The sequence below is a fragment of the Leuciscus leuciscus genome (assembly GCF_965113295.1).
Source record: "Leuciscus leuciscus genome assembly, chromosome: 14".
In the NCBI taxonomy this organism is placed as follows: Eukaryota; Metazoa; Chordata; class Actinopteri; order Cypriniformes; family Leuciscidae; genus Leuciscus; species Leuciscus leuciscus.
In genome coordinates, this window is record NC_138738.1 from 6,180,149 (window position 1) to 6,198,365 (window position 18,217).

Here is an 18,217-nt window from a genome sequence, read left to right on the forward strand (position 1 = left end):
GGCATGAGGGGGTGAGGGAGAAGAAACCCAGAGAAACCAATTACAGCTGGCATGATGGGGTAGGAGGATAGAGAAATGGGGAACAGAGAAATCTGGAATGAAGACCACCTCTCATGTATCCTTATTCGGCTATGCCTGTTTCTCTCTGTCTGTTACATGTATACAAATAATAAATAGAGATCTCTTGGCAAAATATCTGGTGTAGCTTCCGTGATTCAACAATAACGGGGGAAAGCATGATTTTAAAATCTACAACTAGAATTAAACTATTTTCTAAATGAGTAATTCATGCATTAAAGACTGATTGGGAACTTATAATGAATGCAGAAAACGCTTTGCACATGTACCACAATCCAAACAGAACATTGTCTAATCGTCTTCTAATGTTAGACTATTTGATACAGCACATTTTGGTGTTTTGGTTACACTTTAGATTATGGAACACATATTAACTCCTAATTACTGCTTATTGATAGTAAATAAGTTAGTTGTTGTAGTGGTTAAGTGACCTAGAATAAGGTCATGCAGAATAAGGCATTAATGTGTACTTTAACAGCCAGTATGCTAGTAATATGCACGTTAATAAGCAACTAGTTAATAGTAACTATGTGTTCCCTAATCTAAAGTGTTGCTGGTGTTTTTCTCTTCTATCATCCGGCGATTTGAGGGGAAAACACTTCAATTCAGGATCTGAGATTTTAAAATATCTACAAAGACGCCCCAAACAACAGATGTTTTTATATAGGCCAGTGTGCATTATTTACGATATTCTAATCCAACAGAATACTAAACACCTTTGGAAGAAATAAATGGCCAGCACAGCCTGTGGATACTCTCAAAATGTGGATTTGTTTGTCATAAACCATTCCTGCATCTCATTTGAGTGTTTTCTCTCGCCCAGCACCAGTTAGTCCCTCTGCGTTAATCCACACATGGATTGTCACATCCTGACAAATGGTCCAGCAGTCAACACATGCTATATATATAGCAGTCTGCTGGGTGGTCTTTAAAATGCTGCTTTTTTAGTCTCACTGGCAGTAAAGTGAATTGCATGAGCTTGGGTGAATGTTACTGTTGCTTGTCAGGCTGTGCTGTTCTCATGAGGTCTAGTTAATTGATGTGTGTGCTGATGCAGTTGTCAGGTCAGTGCTTTCTGCTTGGGTCATCCTTGATTCTTTGACCTAATGTTTACTCTAAAGATTAGGATTTGTGTGTGTGTGCGTGTGTGTGTGTGTTGGTTTCTCCCAAGGTTTTTTTCTCCATTCTGTCACCTGATTGAGTTTGGGTTCCTTGCCACTGTCGCCTTTGGCTTGCTTAGTATTATTGATATTGACAATATTATTGATCTGACTGTGCTGACGCTGTTGAATGAGAACTGAACTGAGCTGGACGATCATTTTTTACAGAACTGGTTTGTACTGTAGATTAAATAAGCTAATTTAATAATTGATGATCTTTACAACAGAACTGAATCAACACTGAACTGACTTCAGCTGAACAACAGCCGAAATGCATAATTTTCCTGTTATCACCGTAAAGCTGCATTAAAGGGATAGTTCACTCAAAAATGAAAATTGTGTCATCACTTACTCAACCTCGTGTTGTTCTAAACCTGTATGGGTTTCTCTGTTCTGTTGAACACAAAGGAAGATATTTTGAAGAATGTCGGTAACCAAACAGTTGATGGACCCCATTGACTTCCATAGTATTTTTTTTTTCCCCACTATGTCCTATGGAAGTCAATGGGGTCCATCAACTGTTTGGTTACCGACATTCTTCAAAATATCTTCTTTTGTGTTCAACAGAACAGAGAATCCCGTACAGGTTTAGAACAACACGAGGTTGAGTAAGTGATGACACAATTTTCATTTTTGAGTGAACTATCCCTTTAAAACCATTTGTATTGTATAAAGCACTATAGAAATAAAGGTAACTTGACTTGACTATATTTTCACACACATTCTACCTTTCAAAAATTTGGGTCAGTAAGATTACATTTTTTCGTCAAGGATGCATTAAATTGATCTAAAACAAGTAAAGTGGCAGTAAAGACTTTTACATTGTTAACAGAATGTTCTATTTAAAATAAATGCTGTTCTGAACTTTCTATTCATCAAAGAATCCTAAGTAAACACTGTATCATGGTTTATCAGGGGCACATTTCTGTTTTCAAAAAAGTGGAAAAAAGTTTCTTCCGAGTCAAACTGATATTCCGCTCCAAATGATGTCATTGGCAGAGAGCCTTTATATTAAAAAATGCTTACAGCAGCTTCAAGTCTTATACACAATATGTGCACTTTCAAATCAGTTGAGTACGAAAGTGTCTGCCAAGACTTCCTAAAATGTGGTTTGTAGACATTATGTTAACCAATGAAAAGTGCTTAAATGTATTCACCATCATAAACAACTAAACTAGATTTTTAGCCTACATCTTCTGAAGAAAATGTGCTTGACCTTGCAAAAGTCGCCACCACTGTTTTTGTTTTGGGAGGTTGCCAGGGCGTGTCTCTATGGTTGCTATGTTATTCTCAGTATTTTTACCTAGTTCTAAAGGTAAATAAAGGTAAACATTTCTGACTCAAATCTCAAAGCTCAAGACATTTACATTTATGTGTTTGGTAGATGCTTTTATCTAAAGTGACTTACATTGCATTCAAGTTTTACATGTTTTTTTTTACAAGCTTTGTAACTAAAATGCACAGCTCTTCTTGTAAATAAAACGATTGAAACGGTCTCTATTCTTACCGAGACACATATTAAAGCATTTTTATGACAGTACCATGTGACTTTAAAACAAGAGGCCGAGATGCAACGTGATATTTTTTTTATTTATTTTTTTGCTTTGGGCAATTTTGCTTTAGGCTCATTTTTTAAAATCCGTATGTGAACATGAGGCTAATGGAATAGGTTGTTTTTGTCTTATTATGTACAGTTTGAAGCACTTCTCTTGTTATTCCCTTTCTAAAATTCGCATGCATACAGAACGAGAGGGGGCGAGAGTCTTTGCAACATTAAATCTGCATTAACTCTGATAAACCAAGGACCGGCCCTGGCAACTTGAACAAAAATTGCCAGAGGGTCCAAATCTTCCCTGGCGTCTTAGTGATGGCGTGCCCTCTGGCCTTGCTAGGCTACAAAGGCCAAAGAAGTGCTGCTGCTTTGTTGATTTAGTAGTGTTCAGTAAAGGATGGGGAAAGTCAGACTTCCCAAAGGAACAGTCCTAAAGCCCAGTAATTTTATGATATATCTGGTTGGAAGAGCCAAAGCAAGACTTTATCAGCAATAACAGATGTAGCCTTAAGCCATTTAGAGCTGTCTCGAGGAAAAGGTCTTCTCTGTCTCTGGGCATACTTGGATGAGTTTATGTAAAATAGGAGTCTTTTTATTAATATTTTTGTATGTGCTTTGGTTTGATACAGAACATTTTGCACTTATCCATGGGGGGTGAAAAGAGTCTGATTTTACCTTAGGAAGGCAGACAGAAGTCTTTTTTCTCTGCATTTGACTTTAATTCTACCTTCTTTGGAAGTTGCACTGTTTTGACGGATCGTATGGTAGCATCTTGGGACATCTGTAATAAGAGGTAGGCAGTGGATGTTTGGAGGTACTACGTTTTCAATGCTCAGATCATGAACAAATCTGATAGACTTTTAAGAGCTCAACGTATTTCTAAATAATTATGCAATTTATTTGGATTACGATCATTGCATGGATATCTGAACATCAGGAGGTTTAAAGTGTTATGTATTTGTTTGTGCAGTTAATTTTGTGATTCATATTTTTTTTAATAAAGCCATAAAATCTATGCCATTAGCTAATCAGGCCCTCTGACCCGTATGTAAATTCTGTACTAAGGAATTGTCTTATATATTTTTCAGGATTTTGTCTATTAGTGGTGCCAGTCTGACTCTTTCTTCAGGTTACATCATTAGGCCAGTAGGTGGCAACAAGTGACTTTCTCTGTGTGTCATTGAATCATTCATTGAACCGATTTGTTCAAAAACATTGATTCATCCAGGAACAAAACACATTTGTATTGCTCGGATACGATAGAACTACTTAGACTTTGTTTCAACTAGCTATTTTCATCTTTGAAGGAAAAATAGAAGTAAATGTGAATATTGTGCCTAAAATGTAAGTTACTCAATAATAACGAATTGTTTGGTGAACTTTTGTATTAAAGCAACATCAAACATCACAAAGTCAGTCTGAATATCTGCTGCACTTGGCATGCGTTGGCTATACACACTGCTCTCACTATCAGTGTGATATTGCCTAATTATGAATAAAATATACATTTTGTTAAATTATTAAAGCATGTCAAATGCATATATTATAAAATATATTTTGAAATAATAGTATACACAGCAACATAGACGACAGTACTCGCTATTAATGTGATATTGCATAATTAAAATACATTTTGATAAAATATTAAACCATGCCAAATGCAAATGTTAAATATATTATAATAATATTTAATCATTAGTTATTTTAAACGACTGGAAACTTTCTTGCCATCATATTTGTTAAGACCCAGTCCTCTTTGTTTCGTGATTTTTATTTTCATGCAGGCATGCCAAGATTGCCGACACACCAACACCCAATTGTTCATGTATTGAAAAAAGAAACCCTACTGCACAAAGGAGACGAAGCTATTTCCTTCTCTCTGCTTTTGTTTTTATGACTAATCACAGTGAACTTGACATATAGGTGCCTGTAGCTCAAAGGACACATAAACGTATATAACCACACATACATACACACAAAAACATAGCTGGTGCCAACCATTAGAATCATATTTCCCAGTGCTGCCGACCCTCTCTCTTAGCATCAGGACATGCAACCACAGCACAGATCCAATAACTCAAACGGGGAAGAAAAGTAATCAATACTGTCATCCGTTCGTCTGCAGCACATATCCCTCGTCATCCAGCTCACAGTGAAGTATGACACCCAATGACCTTCATGCATCTGTGAGCACCCTGTGTTTATTTTCCTCTGCTAATTATTCTGTGGATTCAGAGGCCATTGGTAATAAGCAAGACATCAGACGCTGACGGGAAATTAGCGAACTGAGATAGAGAGAAGGAAAAGAAGGGATGAGAAGGGACCTCATCATTACAAGCACACTCGTTTATTCTGCGTTCTCTTTTATCTCGGCCAACACCTGCCCTCAGAGTCCAGAAAAAAGAAAATAGAGTATTTGGAGCGGATGCGTGCCTGTTTTTTTTTTTTTTTTCAGGGGGGCGGTAGAAATATAAATTTGACACAAACAGCCACCAACCGTGTGTATATTCCTCAGCTGCCATGCCGCTTGGTTCAAAGGGATAGTTCATCTAAAAAAGAAAATTCTGCCATCATTTGCTCACCCTTGTGTCGCTGCAGACTCATTTGACTTTCTCTCTTCTGTGGAACACAAAAGGAGAAATTTTAAGGAATGTCCTGGCCGTTGTGTTTAATATAATGAAAGTGAAAGAGGCTGTCAATCTCCAAAATCACAATAACACCCCCCTGATTTATTATAAAATTGGTCCATGTGACTTGTGCACTATATATTCTGCATGATAGTTGTGTGTGAGGAAGAAACTGAAAAAGTAAAAGAGTTGTAGATTGCTTTTATGATGCATGTTTTTTCTGTATCTGCAAGATTATCAATATTTGCAACTTTTCACCTGCATCTCTCATGAATATGTGCTTAAGTGCTACTTAAGAGTCTTACAGGTTTTTTTTTTTTTTTGCTTAATGTTGTAAATAGTTGTAATTTAAAGGAACACTCCACCGTTTTTTGAAATAGGGCTTATTCACTTTCTTTCCTACATTTAGATAGGTGGGCAAATGCATTTTTGTCTCAGTGCATGCATTGTTTTAGTTTGACAGGGTCGGCGCTAGCTTAGCTTAGCACAATTAATGGAATCCTTTGTTGCCAGCTAGCATGTCCTGAGTAAAAGTGATATAAAAAAATTTAAAAACCCACCTAATTACTTCTTGTGGCCTGCGTATTCACAACAAGTACAAATAGTGATGCAGATTAACACTAGGCGATTTCCTAGGCAGATATTGACTTATATATTAAGGACTATATTAGGGGGAAGCACAGGCGAAGCACTGCTACTTGGGCGTGATATCTCTGCGCCCAAGTAGCAGTGCTTCACCTGTGCTTCCCCCTAATATAGTCCCAAGTCAATATCTGCATAGGAAATCGTCTAGTGTTAATCTGCATCGCTATTTGTACTTGTTGTGAATACGCAGGCCACAAGAAGTAATTAGGTGGGTTTTTTACATTTTTTATATCACTTTTACTCAGGACATGCTAGCTGGCAACAAAGGATTCCATTCATTATGCTAAGCTAAGCTAGCGCCGACCCTGTCAAACTAAAACAATGCATGCACTGAGACAAAAATGCATTTGCCCACCTATCTAAATGTAGGAAAGAAGGTGAATAAGCCCTATTTCAAAAAACGGTGGAGTGTTCCTTTAACTAATGGGACATTTTTGAAGTATAGTTTTCTTTAATCTTCAACCTAATTTTCTATATATAAAAACACTATACCATTCAAAAGTTTGTTGTCAGTAAGAGTTTTTGAAAGAAGTCTCTAATGCTCATGAAGGCTGCATTTATTTGATCAAGAATAAAGTAAAAACCATAATAGTGTAATATCATTACAATCTAAAATAACTGTTTTATATTTGAATATATTTTCAAATGTAATTTATTCCTGTGATCAAAGCTGAATGTTGAGGCTCTCTGTGTTGCCAGTATTGAGGTGTGCACAATAGGGAGGTGAGAGCTACGCTTGAGGGACATTCACCAATCAAGCGCTGGTCTCCTCTTTACTCCCCGGAGTGATAACCGTGACAGCACTGCTGCACAACTGACACCCTTGGGTGTCAGAAAGGAAGAGGAAAAAGACGAGCCAAGATGTGCAATATTTGACAGTTTTTCCTCTGAATCTCATTTATACAGTTGTGTGCAACAGTCCCGCCCCCACTTTGTTTGTACAAACACAAATTAGTTTATTTACATATTCATATATTTAATGCATTTATTGAATATTATTTGAATTATTGATTTAAAAAAATGTATTGATGAGTTACATTGGACACTGCTTTAAAGGAAGTTCATCCAAAAATGAAAATCCTGTCATCATTTACTCCCCTCATGTTGTTCCAAACCTGTATGAGATTCTTTCTTCTGTGGAACATAATGCCTGTTTTTATAAATAATGAAACAATTTTGGGGTGAACCATCCATTTTAGGTGTAATTTTGTGGTTTGTCACTTCATAGATCTACAACAATTTTCAAGCATTACCTAAGGTACAATGCTTTGGGCAAGATCATTCATGCAAATAGCAAATATTTTTTCAAAGTTGTAGATAGAACAAAGATTATTGGAGTACTTTTTACAAGAGGATACTATTTCAGTCTTTCTACTTCGAAACTACATGTTTAATTCTGAGTGAAAATTGTTTCTACACCCTGTTTTTTTTTCCAGTGTTGTTGCTACGATCTACTTTTGTTTATGATGACTTTTGGGAAATGCAGCTCACTCAGTACATTCCTCAAAATGCAAGTTGTGTAACTGTTTTGGGGTTTATTCCTTTAACACTCAAATGAAACAAATGTCTCTGCTCACACCACAATTGTGAATGCTTCACCCGATACGAAGCACCTGAGGAGCTGATTGGCTGAGGAATTGATGCTTTCCTCAATGCTCAGACTCTCATTTAGTTGCCTTAAGCAACCGTGGAGGAAACCTAATTCCCAAAGTGCTGTTTCCAAACAGAATTTGATGCTGTTTGATTCCAACACAGGGCTATCAACATCTCAGGGAAAGGTACCAGACAGTTTCATGCTTGTTTCGGCAATGTCAGTGGTTTGTACGTGCGGGGAGGGGCAGGTGGTCTCATTTCGAGCTATTAAGTGACCTCCAAACACACTTGCCTGTCTGTAAAATACCATTACTGACAGAGATGATTTTGGCACAAGCTCAAATAGAATATAAATTATCCCTATCCCTGTGTGTGTGTGTGTGTGTGTGTGTGTGTGTGTGTGTGTGTGTGTGTGTGTGTGTGTGTGTGTGTGTGTGTGTGTGTGTGTGTGTGTGTGTGTGTGTGTGTTTAATAAAACAATATCAGTAAAAATAAACATGCATGCAAAAGTACTGTATTTAACTGTATATTACTTTTAACCAATTAACATGTTTTGTAGAGCATTTTCCAAATTATGAATCTATAGTGTAGACAGAATCCATAGTCTTTTAATATTATTAAGAACTGTTGAATCCATTATGAGTAAATCAATGTGAGCACATTATCAGTATGCTGAAAGTGCTGAGAGTTGAGTTTCAGATGCAAACCTCTAGTACACTTTAACCTGGACTATTACTAATGCAGAACAGGCCTCAGGTCAGCAGTAAAGGCAGATGATCATCCATCCAGCCCCCGGACATTTTAATAACCTGGTATTAGTGTGTTGTGCAATGCAAGCGGCTGCTTCTGGGACACTCGTGTGGTGGGACAGCGCTGCCAAATCTCTGGAGAGTCAAACATTTGCGTGCCAGAGTCCCATGCTTACCTCAGTACAGTATGAGAGAGAGAGGTGTGTGTGTGTGTGTGTGTGTGTGTGTGTGTGTGTGTGTGTGTGTGTGTGTGTGTGTGTGTGTGTGTGTGTGTGTGTGTGTGTGTGTGTGTGTGTGTGTGTGTGTGTGTGTGTGTGTGTGTGTGTGTGTGTGTGTGTGTGTGTCTCTATTCCTGACAGACCGCTTTTCTGTTTGGCCTGGACTCTATCCAATTCAATCTCTGCTCTGTTCATTTCATCCATTACACTGTTAAAAAACAGTTCCCCGTGCTCACCACATTAAATATGCCAGCTATACTTGTTGAGATGCACTGATGTATCAGCCAATTATTGATTGAATTAAAACAATTAGCATAGTGTCTGTAAGCATGAAAATTTCTGAATATTAATAATCAACAATTAATAATAAAAATGATATTTTATTACTTTGAGGTATACATTTATTGCATTGTGTAGGGTTTTTTCTACTCATAATCTAATCAATGAAAATGAATGAAATCTGCAAATGAAAGGCATTTTGGATGCTTCTTGTATGAGTTATGAGTTATGAGTTAGACTGATGTTGCTGAGCATCAAAAGAATAGTGATATAATATTTATAGTGAATAGTGATATAGCCATAATGATATGGCATAACATGCATAGTTCTCCTCCTTCTTTGGTGCAAGTAACATTTATCTGAAGTATTTATCTTTAAGTATTTTTTTCCCTTAACGTCATGTGGTGAGACATAATGTAATATATCACTTGCATTAAATCACCAAAACGAGTGAAAGGTATTGCATCTCACAGGAGTCTGTGAGTGACTAAAGTAACGTAGAAAATTAATAATTCTATTATCAAATACATTTTTAATAAAACAATGCAAAATACGTGTTTCATGGCTAGTACATTTTCTTAATTCATTTAATGACCACAGCTGTGTCTCATGCAATACAAAATCAAACTGAGCTGTGAAAGAGCAAAAGGCTTATTTTTGCTGTAAAAAGAGAATGCTTGTAAGTTCACTGAAGTTCTTACGTTTTTATACATTCTTTAACTTTTACATGCCGTTTTAATTGTAATACTCACAATCGCAGTAATAATGTTATGTTTTGCCACTGCTCCACAACTGGGTTTATTGTTTAGAGATTAAATAAGAGACTCTTATATTTCAAAAACAAAAAAAATTTATTTGAATAAAGTGATCAAAAGTAATCAAAATAAAGGTGACATTAAAGACATTTATGTCAAAATAAAATTTATTTTTCAATAAATTCTTTGGAACTTTCTATTCATCAAAAAATCCTGATTTTTTTTTTTAATCATGTTTTCACAAATATATGAAGCAGCACAAATGTTTTATCAACATTGATAATAAAAAGAAATGTTACTTGAGCAGCAAATCAGCATATTAGAATAATTTCTGAAGGATCATGTGATTCAGCTTTGACATCACAGGAATAAATTACATTTTTAAAATATATTCAAATAGAAAGCAGTTATTTTAATTGTAATAATATTTCAAAATATTACTGTTTTTGATGTATTTTGATTTAAAACTGGTGAGTCTTGGTGAGCATAAGAGATTTATTATTATCAACCCCAAACTTTTGAATGGTATGTTTGTTTATATATTATTATAATATTATATGTTTATTTAAATGTGTAAATTCCAAAGCAAAAAAAGGCATGTTGCTTTTTTGTTTTTTTTATCTGACAAAAATATCCAAAATGGTGCATCCTTGTTTTAGTTATTTGATTAAACTCATGCAAAATAGTACGCTTGAATGGGTTAATTGTGTGAATGACATAATGAGGAAAAATGGAAGTGCTGCAAACCCACAGCTCATTAAGTTAGCCGGAGGTAGTGTGAGTCTTTCATCCGCATGAATGCTTCTGTCAGGATGCTGTCCAAAACGGCTTGATGGAGGAATCTGCTCCAGTATTTTCCCAGTCTAATCGATCATTTAATTACATTCTACGATCCCTAAACCATTTGACACTTTCAACAACCAGACTCTTTAGAAAACTCTTTAGCAGGTGTTAATGGGTCCCACGGAGGCAGGGTTTTAAAGGCGAGTCTGAGCAATGCAACGAATTGCCTGGTTATTTCTGCGAGCGGGATGATAGAGTGCAGTAAAAAGCACAGTTCAAAAACCTTTAGTCCTCATAACAAGGAGAAAGGAAAGGCAGCGCAGGCTTCAAAGACTTGTACAATCCTCACCAATGTGAGATATACAGAGGCGCAAGTAATTAGAGGGGAAACGTCTCTTTCACACTAAATGACCTTCCTGTTCGCTTGCTCTGAGAATGTTGTGTGATTAGCAGACACTGTCGGAGGGAAGCTGGGGACTGAACGGCCCTCAAAGTACCTTATTTCTGTCATACCTGGGACACAGTCTGTTGACCCTGAGCTTGCAGTTTGGTCTTCACTCTCCCCTGATTTCACATTCAGTCGGACTCCAACGCTGCTAATAAGGCACAGCAGCTCAAAGCGGTCAGAAGAACCGCGTCTTTCAACCTCAGACTTCTTTTCTGTCCTCATAATAAGCTCCAAATACCCTTAACTTCTTATGTCACCTCACTATGAAACTTATGAAGCATAAGTCTTCTCAGAGGAAAACTTAATTGATTGGAGGTTGCTCTTTTGTAGCTCATGAAACGCAGTTCATTTTACTTCACTGTAATGTATCCAATGGGAATTGATTTGATTGTGAATAGTGGGTGTCATGAACAGTAGCGGTTCTGGGTCTTTTGGTGTCCTAAGCAAAATAAGGCATTTCACTCGCCCTAGACTTTGGTATCTTGGCAAATCTAAGGATTGGTTAAAACATTGACTATGTTTGCATGTGCATCAGTAATGTGATTTTTCCAACACAATCTCACGGCAATTCGTAACTATTTGACGTTTTGCTCCAAGCGGCAACATTCTAATCTGAAAAATGAAGCCTACCCGGAAGTGCGAAAAACTGCAATACATCGAAAATCCGCTAGGGGCAGGTCCCAAAAGGGAGCAAATGTCCATACACCCCCATGTTAAAATATCCATTTTCACAGCATAAATTCATGTTTTTACAGGTTGGTCCCATGGACTTTTATTGTATTTTTCGATAGGTTCCGAGTGCCTGACAACTGTGAGGGGGCTGAATTTTTTTCTAACTCGTTAGTTTAGATCGTATTTAGATATAAAATGTATGACAAATAAGGGCGCGATTGACAGCTTGATTGACAGCTGACAACGAGCATAGGCTGCGCCGAGTGGAATTCCTGAAATTTGACGTCTCGGCCATGATCTGACACAACACATCATACCTGTAAGTTATCTTTTCTGAACATTTGTATTGAAATATGGCGCCGCCCATACCCCCCCATAAACGGCCTCAAAACCGATCTTCAGAAGTCTATGGGTGACGTCACAGACGCTTTGTCCATATTTTTTACAGTCTATGGTTTTGCTGAATTGTAGGCTAATTCGTATGATCTCATTCGTACGTTTTCGTATAATCTGTTAAAATCCCAGTGGCGGGGTTAGGGGTGGTCCTTCATAATGAGATTGATTAAAAAAATTCAAAATTGTACGTTTTTGTACGAATCAAAATGTACGAATTCATACGAAATCGCCATCTCGTAAAATACTTATGTTTTCCCATGAGATCGGGTAGTTATTTCCAATAATCAGGGTAGGCTTAACCGCAGTGAGATGTTTAGATGACAAAAGCAAACCTCTTAACTCCTGTTTACATGCAATTTTCATTGTGTTTATTCACTAAGAAATGTGGTTTCTATGGACGTATTGGATTTTTTTGGTGATGCGCCTATAACTGTCTTCATTTATGTTTTTGGCCATCAATATACTCCATTACATTCATGTCGTGCAACGTTGTCAACATGAACTCAGTTTTTTCAGCATCACAAAGATTGTGAAGCATTCTGTACCACTTTGTTAATGAATCTGTGCATGACGACATCATCCGTGTACGTCAAATGCGCACTTTGAAATAGATGCGATTAAAGAGTTTACATGCCTGTTTATTGTGATTAAAATCGACATACGCCACATTTTATGATTATGGTTACCAGGATTATGAGCTTAATTGCATCAATTTGATCTAAGTATTGTGTTTATATAAGGTAAAGTTTAATCGTAATATTACCTAAATCTCATTATAATCGCATCATGATGGTGCATGTACAGTAAATGGAGTCATTATTGAGATATCTTTTGAAACTCTAGAGGAGACTTAAGCAAAAGTTCCCTTTGCTCTCAGTTGAATCCCATTGCAATCTAGGAGAAACAACTGAGACACTACAGAGATCTCATGTGTGATTGTTCTTTCTTATGGCCTATCATTAACACTTTGATCAGTGAGCTAATTACTGTCCTGTCTTCTTTCACTGCGTAGGGTGTAGCCAATCTCACCCATGAGAAATGTACATCAGATGTGCTGTGCTGGTGTCAGGAGAGCTTTGATCACTTCTTCATTAATTAAGCGATATATAGGTCAGGGCGTGTCCATGATCAGCTTGATTCATGTTTGCTCACAGCCACAGTCAGCACCTTTACAGCCTCAGATATAGGCCTATCTATTATGGCTCTCTATGAGGTTTTTTTTTTATTTTTATTTTTTTTACTACTATTATTATTATTGCTACTACTACTACTACTACTAATAATGTTAATATTATGTTAACTTTTATGGGTTATTATTTTATAATGATGATGATGAAAATGATGATAATAATAAAATGTTAAAATAATAATAATTATTATTATTATTAATAATATTTATTATTTTATCAATAATAAATATTAATAATACATGTTTTGAATAATTAACAATACTTGTAATTATTATAATTTAAATTTGTTGAAAGTTAACTATTTGTTTTTCATTTATACATTTCTTATTTCTTTGATTTTACACATTTAATGAAAGTTTAACCACCACAAAAGTAATTGTAACACCACTCGTTTCTTGATTTTTAAGTCATCTTTTCTAAGAAATCTTCAAAATTAAGCTTTATGTACTGTATGTTCCAATCATGAATATGGTTCATTTCACTGTATGCAAAAGGTCTAAACTTTCATGATCTGTTTCTTCCCCAGACTGCTGTTCACATTTTAACCAAGATGTCACTGAAAGTCCAGACGAGCAACATTACCAACAAAAATGACCCCAAATCTATCAACTCGCGCGTGTTTATTGGCAACCTGAACACAGCGGTGGTGAAAAAGAGCGACGTAGAGACGATCTTCTCCAAATATGGCAGAGTTTTGGGATGCTCGGTTCACAAAGGCTACGCCTTCATTCAATACGCCAATGAGAGACACGCCCGTGGAGCGGTCATTGGAGAAAATGGACGTGTGCTTGCTGGACAGACCCTCGGTGAGTTGGACAATAAAATGAATCTGCTAGTATACCGTATGGGGTGTGTTATATATAGGGTGATCAGATTTCTCAGAGTGGTATAAGGGACGGACAGGCACCCTGACTCCCACATCGCACACATATCTACACATGACAATAATGTTAGCTAGAGTAGTGGCCAAAAATGATGTCTGGCCTAGGAAAATGGACATTGTGGCAAGCAGGGCAGGGCAGAGAGCTTTGGAAATGGAGGAAGGCTGGTGGTGCGAGTGTTAATGAGCTCATTAACTCCTCCGGTCTCAGAGGATAACAGGAGGAGCGATGACAGTGAAGGACAAGAGAGGACCAGCCCTGAGACATGTTGTTGTTGTTATGTTTTGGTTTAGTTTATATGCGCAGACGTTCATGAGGGGCTGCCGCTTTACTTCCATTTTGTTGTTTGTTTATTTTGGTCACTAAAGTTCATTTGAGGTGACGTAGTTAAGAAGTACTTACTATAGTAATAACAGTAAATGATGCATAATTACAAGTAACTAAACCTAAACCAAACGCTAACCCTAAATGTACCTCTAGTAAGTACATGTAGTTAATTAATCAGTACTTATTTCGGTAAGTACAATGTAACTAAAATAAAGTGCAATCAAAATATCCTCTCCGGACATCACTTTTGGCCACTACTGTATATAAAAAATGTACGTCTTCGCGTCCGAATTGATCTCACTTGCGCTTTCTAACTGACACTGACACCGGATCCTGCCTTCACTAACTGCAAGTTAATCGATAGAGAATTGTGATTGGATGATTGATTTGTTCTACAAAATATACTATGACGTTATTGGCTATCTTTGATTAGCCTATTCTTGCGTGACACAAGATTACTACTCGCTCTATCACTCAGAAATAAAGAAAGTTTAGGAAAGTTGAAATTACGGGACAAAACACATGATTTTTTCATAGAGTCGGGACACTAAAAATAGAGCTGAAAAAACGTGACGTCTGGTTACCCTAGTTATATATCCCGTTTGAATGACACCTCTCCGAGGTTAAAAAAAAGTGCACAGTCGGAGCAAGCTGACTTTTTAATCACCCTGTAGAGTGTTTGGTTAGTCCTATGACTGCTGCCAAGAGCGAGCCCCATGACACTGAAGCGGTTAAGATTAATATCTATTGATGACAGTTTCCTGTGGCCATCACTGTGGAGGGTCAGACGGAGGTCAATATAGTGCACTGCAAGTAGATCAGCATTAGGCTATAAGGTGGCCAATGGGACAGCATCATTCTCCACTCTTCAGGGCACTTGACCTCCATCAATTCTGAGGTTGCATTGAACTTTTTCATGTAGTTGTTGAATGCTTGTATTGATTCATATTTTAAAAGTGGGGCACTTACAAGAGAGAAAAATATAAGCATACACTATGCCAGTGTGGATTTGTTTGGAATGGAATAATAGCATACAAATTACTGGATACTCCCTATTGCTTTTATATAATGTGTAAAATAAGATGTATGAAGTAGTTTAAACAGAACAGAAACATGAATATAATAAATAATAATAATAATTATATATAAATATATAGAGAGAGAGATGAGTTGTTATTTGTATGTACTGTAATAATAATGATATATTATATAATAATAATAATACAATTTATATTTATTTATTAAGTACTGATTATTGACTATTATACACTAATTAATGGATACTGCCTACTATTTTGTTATTGTACGTGAAATATGTATGCATTGATAAACATTTCATACAGTAGTTTAGACAGAACAGAAACATGAATATAATAAATAATAATAACTATACTTGTATATAGAGAGAGAGTTGTTATGTTTATATACTGTAATAATTATGATTTATGTATTATATAATTTTTATACATTTAATATTTATTTATTAGGTACTGATTATATACTATAAAATACTGATTACTGGATACTGCCTACTATTGTTTATTGTATGTGAAATATGTATGCAATATGTATGTTATATTTACATACTCTAGTAGCACTGCGACTAGTACTATTGATAATAATAGCCTAATTAAACATTAATAAAATAATAATTGTATTTATTTATTTATTTAAAACAATATTTAGTCAGAAATATTTATTAAACAGCAGTCTGATCAAATAGCAAGTCCAGAAGGAGATGTTAATAATCAACTGATATTATAGTTCAATCATCACTCTGGGAATGGAAAGTTGAGTGCGCATTGCATTGTGGGATAAAGTATTCTGTACAGTATGCTCTGCTGTAGGCTATACTTGACATTTTTCCATACAGAAAAACATTATACGCTATTATACAACTGGAAATGGTAAGAGTCGTATTACAGTATGTTTTAAACATAGCCTCAGTGTTCGGAGCAACTCATTACAGATAATAAACAATTCCTACAATACAGTACATACTTACCCTACTAGATTCTGGGAAATCTATATCTGTGTCTTTAGCGTGTGCCACCCTTCAAATGAATTACGCACAGTCAATTTCGGGGGGGGGGGGGGGGGGGTCATATTATTTATCACAGTGCTATTTCAGTTATCAAGTAGTTTTAAGCCTCATCATGCCAGCCGGTAATGGCGTGTCCTCTACGAGCTGACCTCTAGACACTGATTGGTTTCTCAGCTGTGCTGGTATCCAGGCAACCGATGGACCGACCCCGCCCCCCTCAGATAAATGAGGAACAGGACAGGTGTGTCAGCGGCAGGTGTTCGTGTCACGCTGAGGACATCAGACAGTTGTTCATTTGCCCGCTTCCTTCTTCCACGTCTCTATCTCTCTCTTGTCCCTGCTCAATCCCGTCTGTTTAGTTCGATCTCTTGTCTCCTTCTGTTCCAATCTTTGTTTCTCTGTCTCTCTTTTGCCCTCCAGCCCTCCGCAGCTGCTTGATGACATACATGTATTTTTGGGCGGTCAGATTAGCTGCTGTTTCTCGCTCCACGGAGCCTTTGGCTTCCGCTTGACAGCCCCGGTGACCTGTCACTCACACGGCCCCACTCGTTCTCCACTGGCCAATCAGTCCCGGAGCTGCAGCTGACAGCTCTCCCTCAAACACAAGCACCTCTCGCTGTCTCAGACCTCACTTCTCTATTCACTCGAGTGCTCCAAATATGAAATCGGGTGACAGAGCTATGTCTTCCATTGCTTCAGAGGCAGCTATCCATTATTCTCTTTCTGCTTCTCATCCTGTCATTGCTGTTATAAAGTGGAAGCCAAGGAGGCTGAAGTGTGGCCGGAGATGTGGGATCATTCCAGGCTAGTTGAGTGGGTGTGGAGTGCCCTCTGGTGGACACAACGAGCATGTGGTTATGCAAATCAGAGCACTCCCACTTAATGACAAGTGTCCGTGATGTCGGTGCACCGTGATAATTACAGAGTCATTAGATAACAGCCCCAAGTGCCCCGGTAACTTGCAATTATCAAATAGCTGCAGATGTCATTTTGAAAGGCTTCTGCCATCTGTCATTGTTTGATTATGTATGTCTGCTCAGTGATCATTTTTATATAATTAGTTTTTAAAATCTGCATTTCTTGCGACGATTATAGATACTTTAGACTGAAAGTGTGTTTTCCGCTTATATTCACAGATATTAACATGGCAGGTGAACCCAAACCCAACAGGCCTAAAGGACTAAAGAGGACCGCAGCAACATTATACAGGTGATTGCAGAACATTTAGTATAATATTACAGTGTGTATTATTAACCAACTCAACAATATATTTAGCAACAAACCACACATAAACACATTTAGATAGACTGTATAGGAGAGACTGGGGCAATTTGTCATTTGTGTTGTATAAATTGTAATTTTACACATTTCATTAATCACAGTTTGTTGGTCAAAAGAATGATTACTTTTTTCAAGTTTTCATGATTTATGTTTAATAAATGTTTCATTGCTTAAATATTTGTTTTTTGAATTGTCTACTTTTTAAATATACATACACTACCGTTCAAAATTTGGGGTCAGGACGTTTTTTGTTTGTTTTATTTTTTTGAGAGAGAGAGAGATTTACTTTTACTCTGTAAGGACACATTATATTGATCAAAAGTGACAGTAAAGACAATTATAATATTACACAAAATTTCCATTTCAAATAAATACTGTTCTTTTTAATTTTATTTTCATCGAAGAATCCTGAAAAAAATCACAAAAAATCACGTTCTTCACAAAAATATAAAGCAACTGTTTTTAACATTGATTATAAATAATGTTTCTTGAGCAGCAAATCAGCATATAAGAATGATTTCTGAAGGATCATGTGACAC

General features: G+C 36.7%; 1 protein-coding gene across 3 annotated transcripts in view; it reads left to right on the forward strand.

Moving 5' to 3' along the window:
* raly (RALY heterogeneous nuclear ribonucleoprotein) overlaps nucleotides 1-18,217 on the forward strand; it is an 88,923-nt gene that overhangs the window by 56,255 nt on the left and 14,451 nt on the right. For all 3 annotated transcript variants that reach the window (XM_082136495.1, XM_082136496.1, XM_082136497.1), the window contains 2 exons: nucleotides 13,672-13,951; nucleotides 17,534-17,606. In XM_082136495.1, coding sequence (XP_081992621.1) covers nucleotides 13,696-13,951; nucleotides 17,534-17,606 — 329 coding nt within the window. In that variant the 5' untranslated portion in view covers nucleotides 13,672-13,695. The remainder of the gene's footprint in view (nucleotides 1-13,671; nucleotides 13,952-17,533; nucleotides 17,607-18,217) is intronic.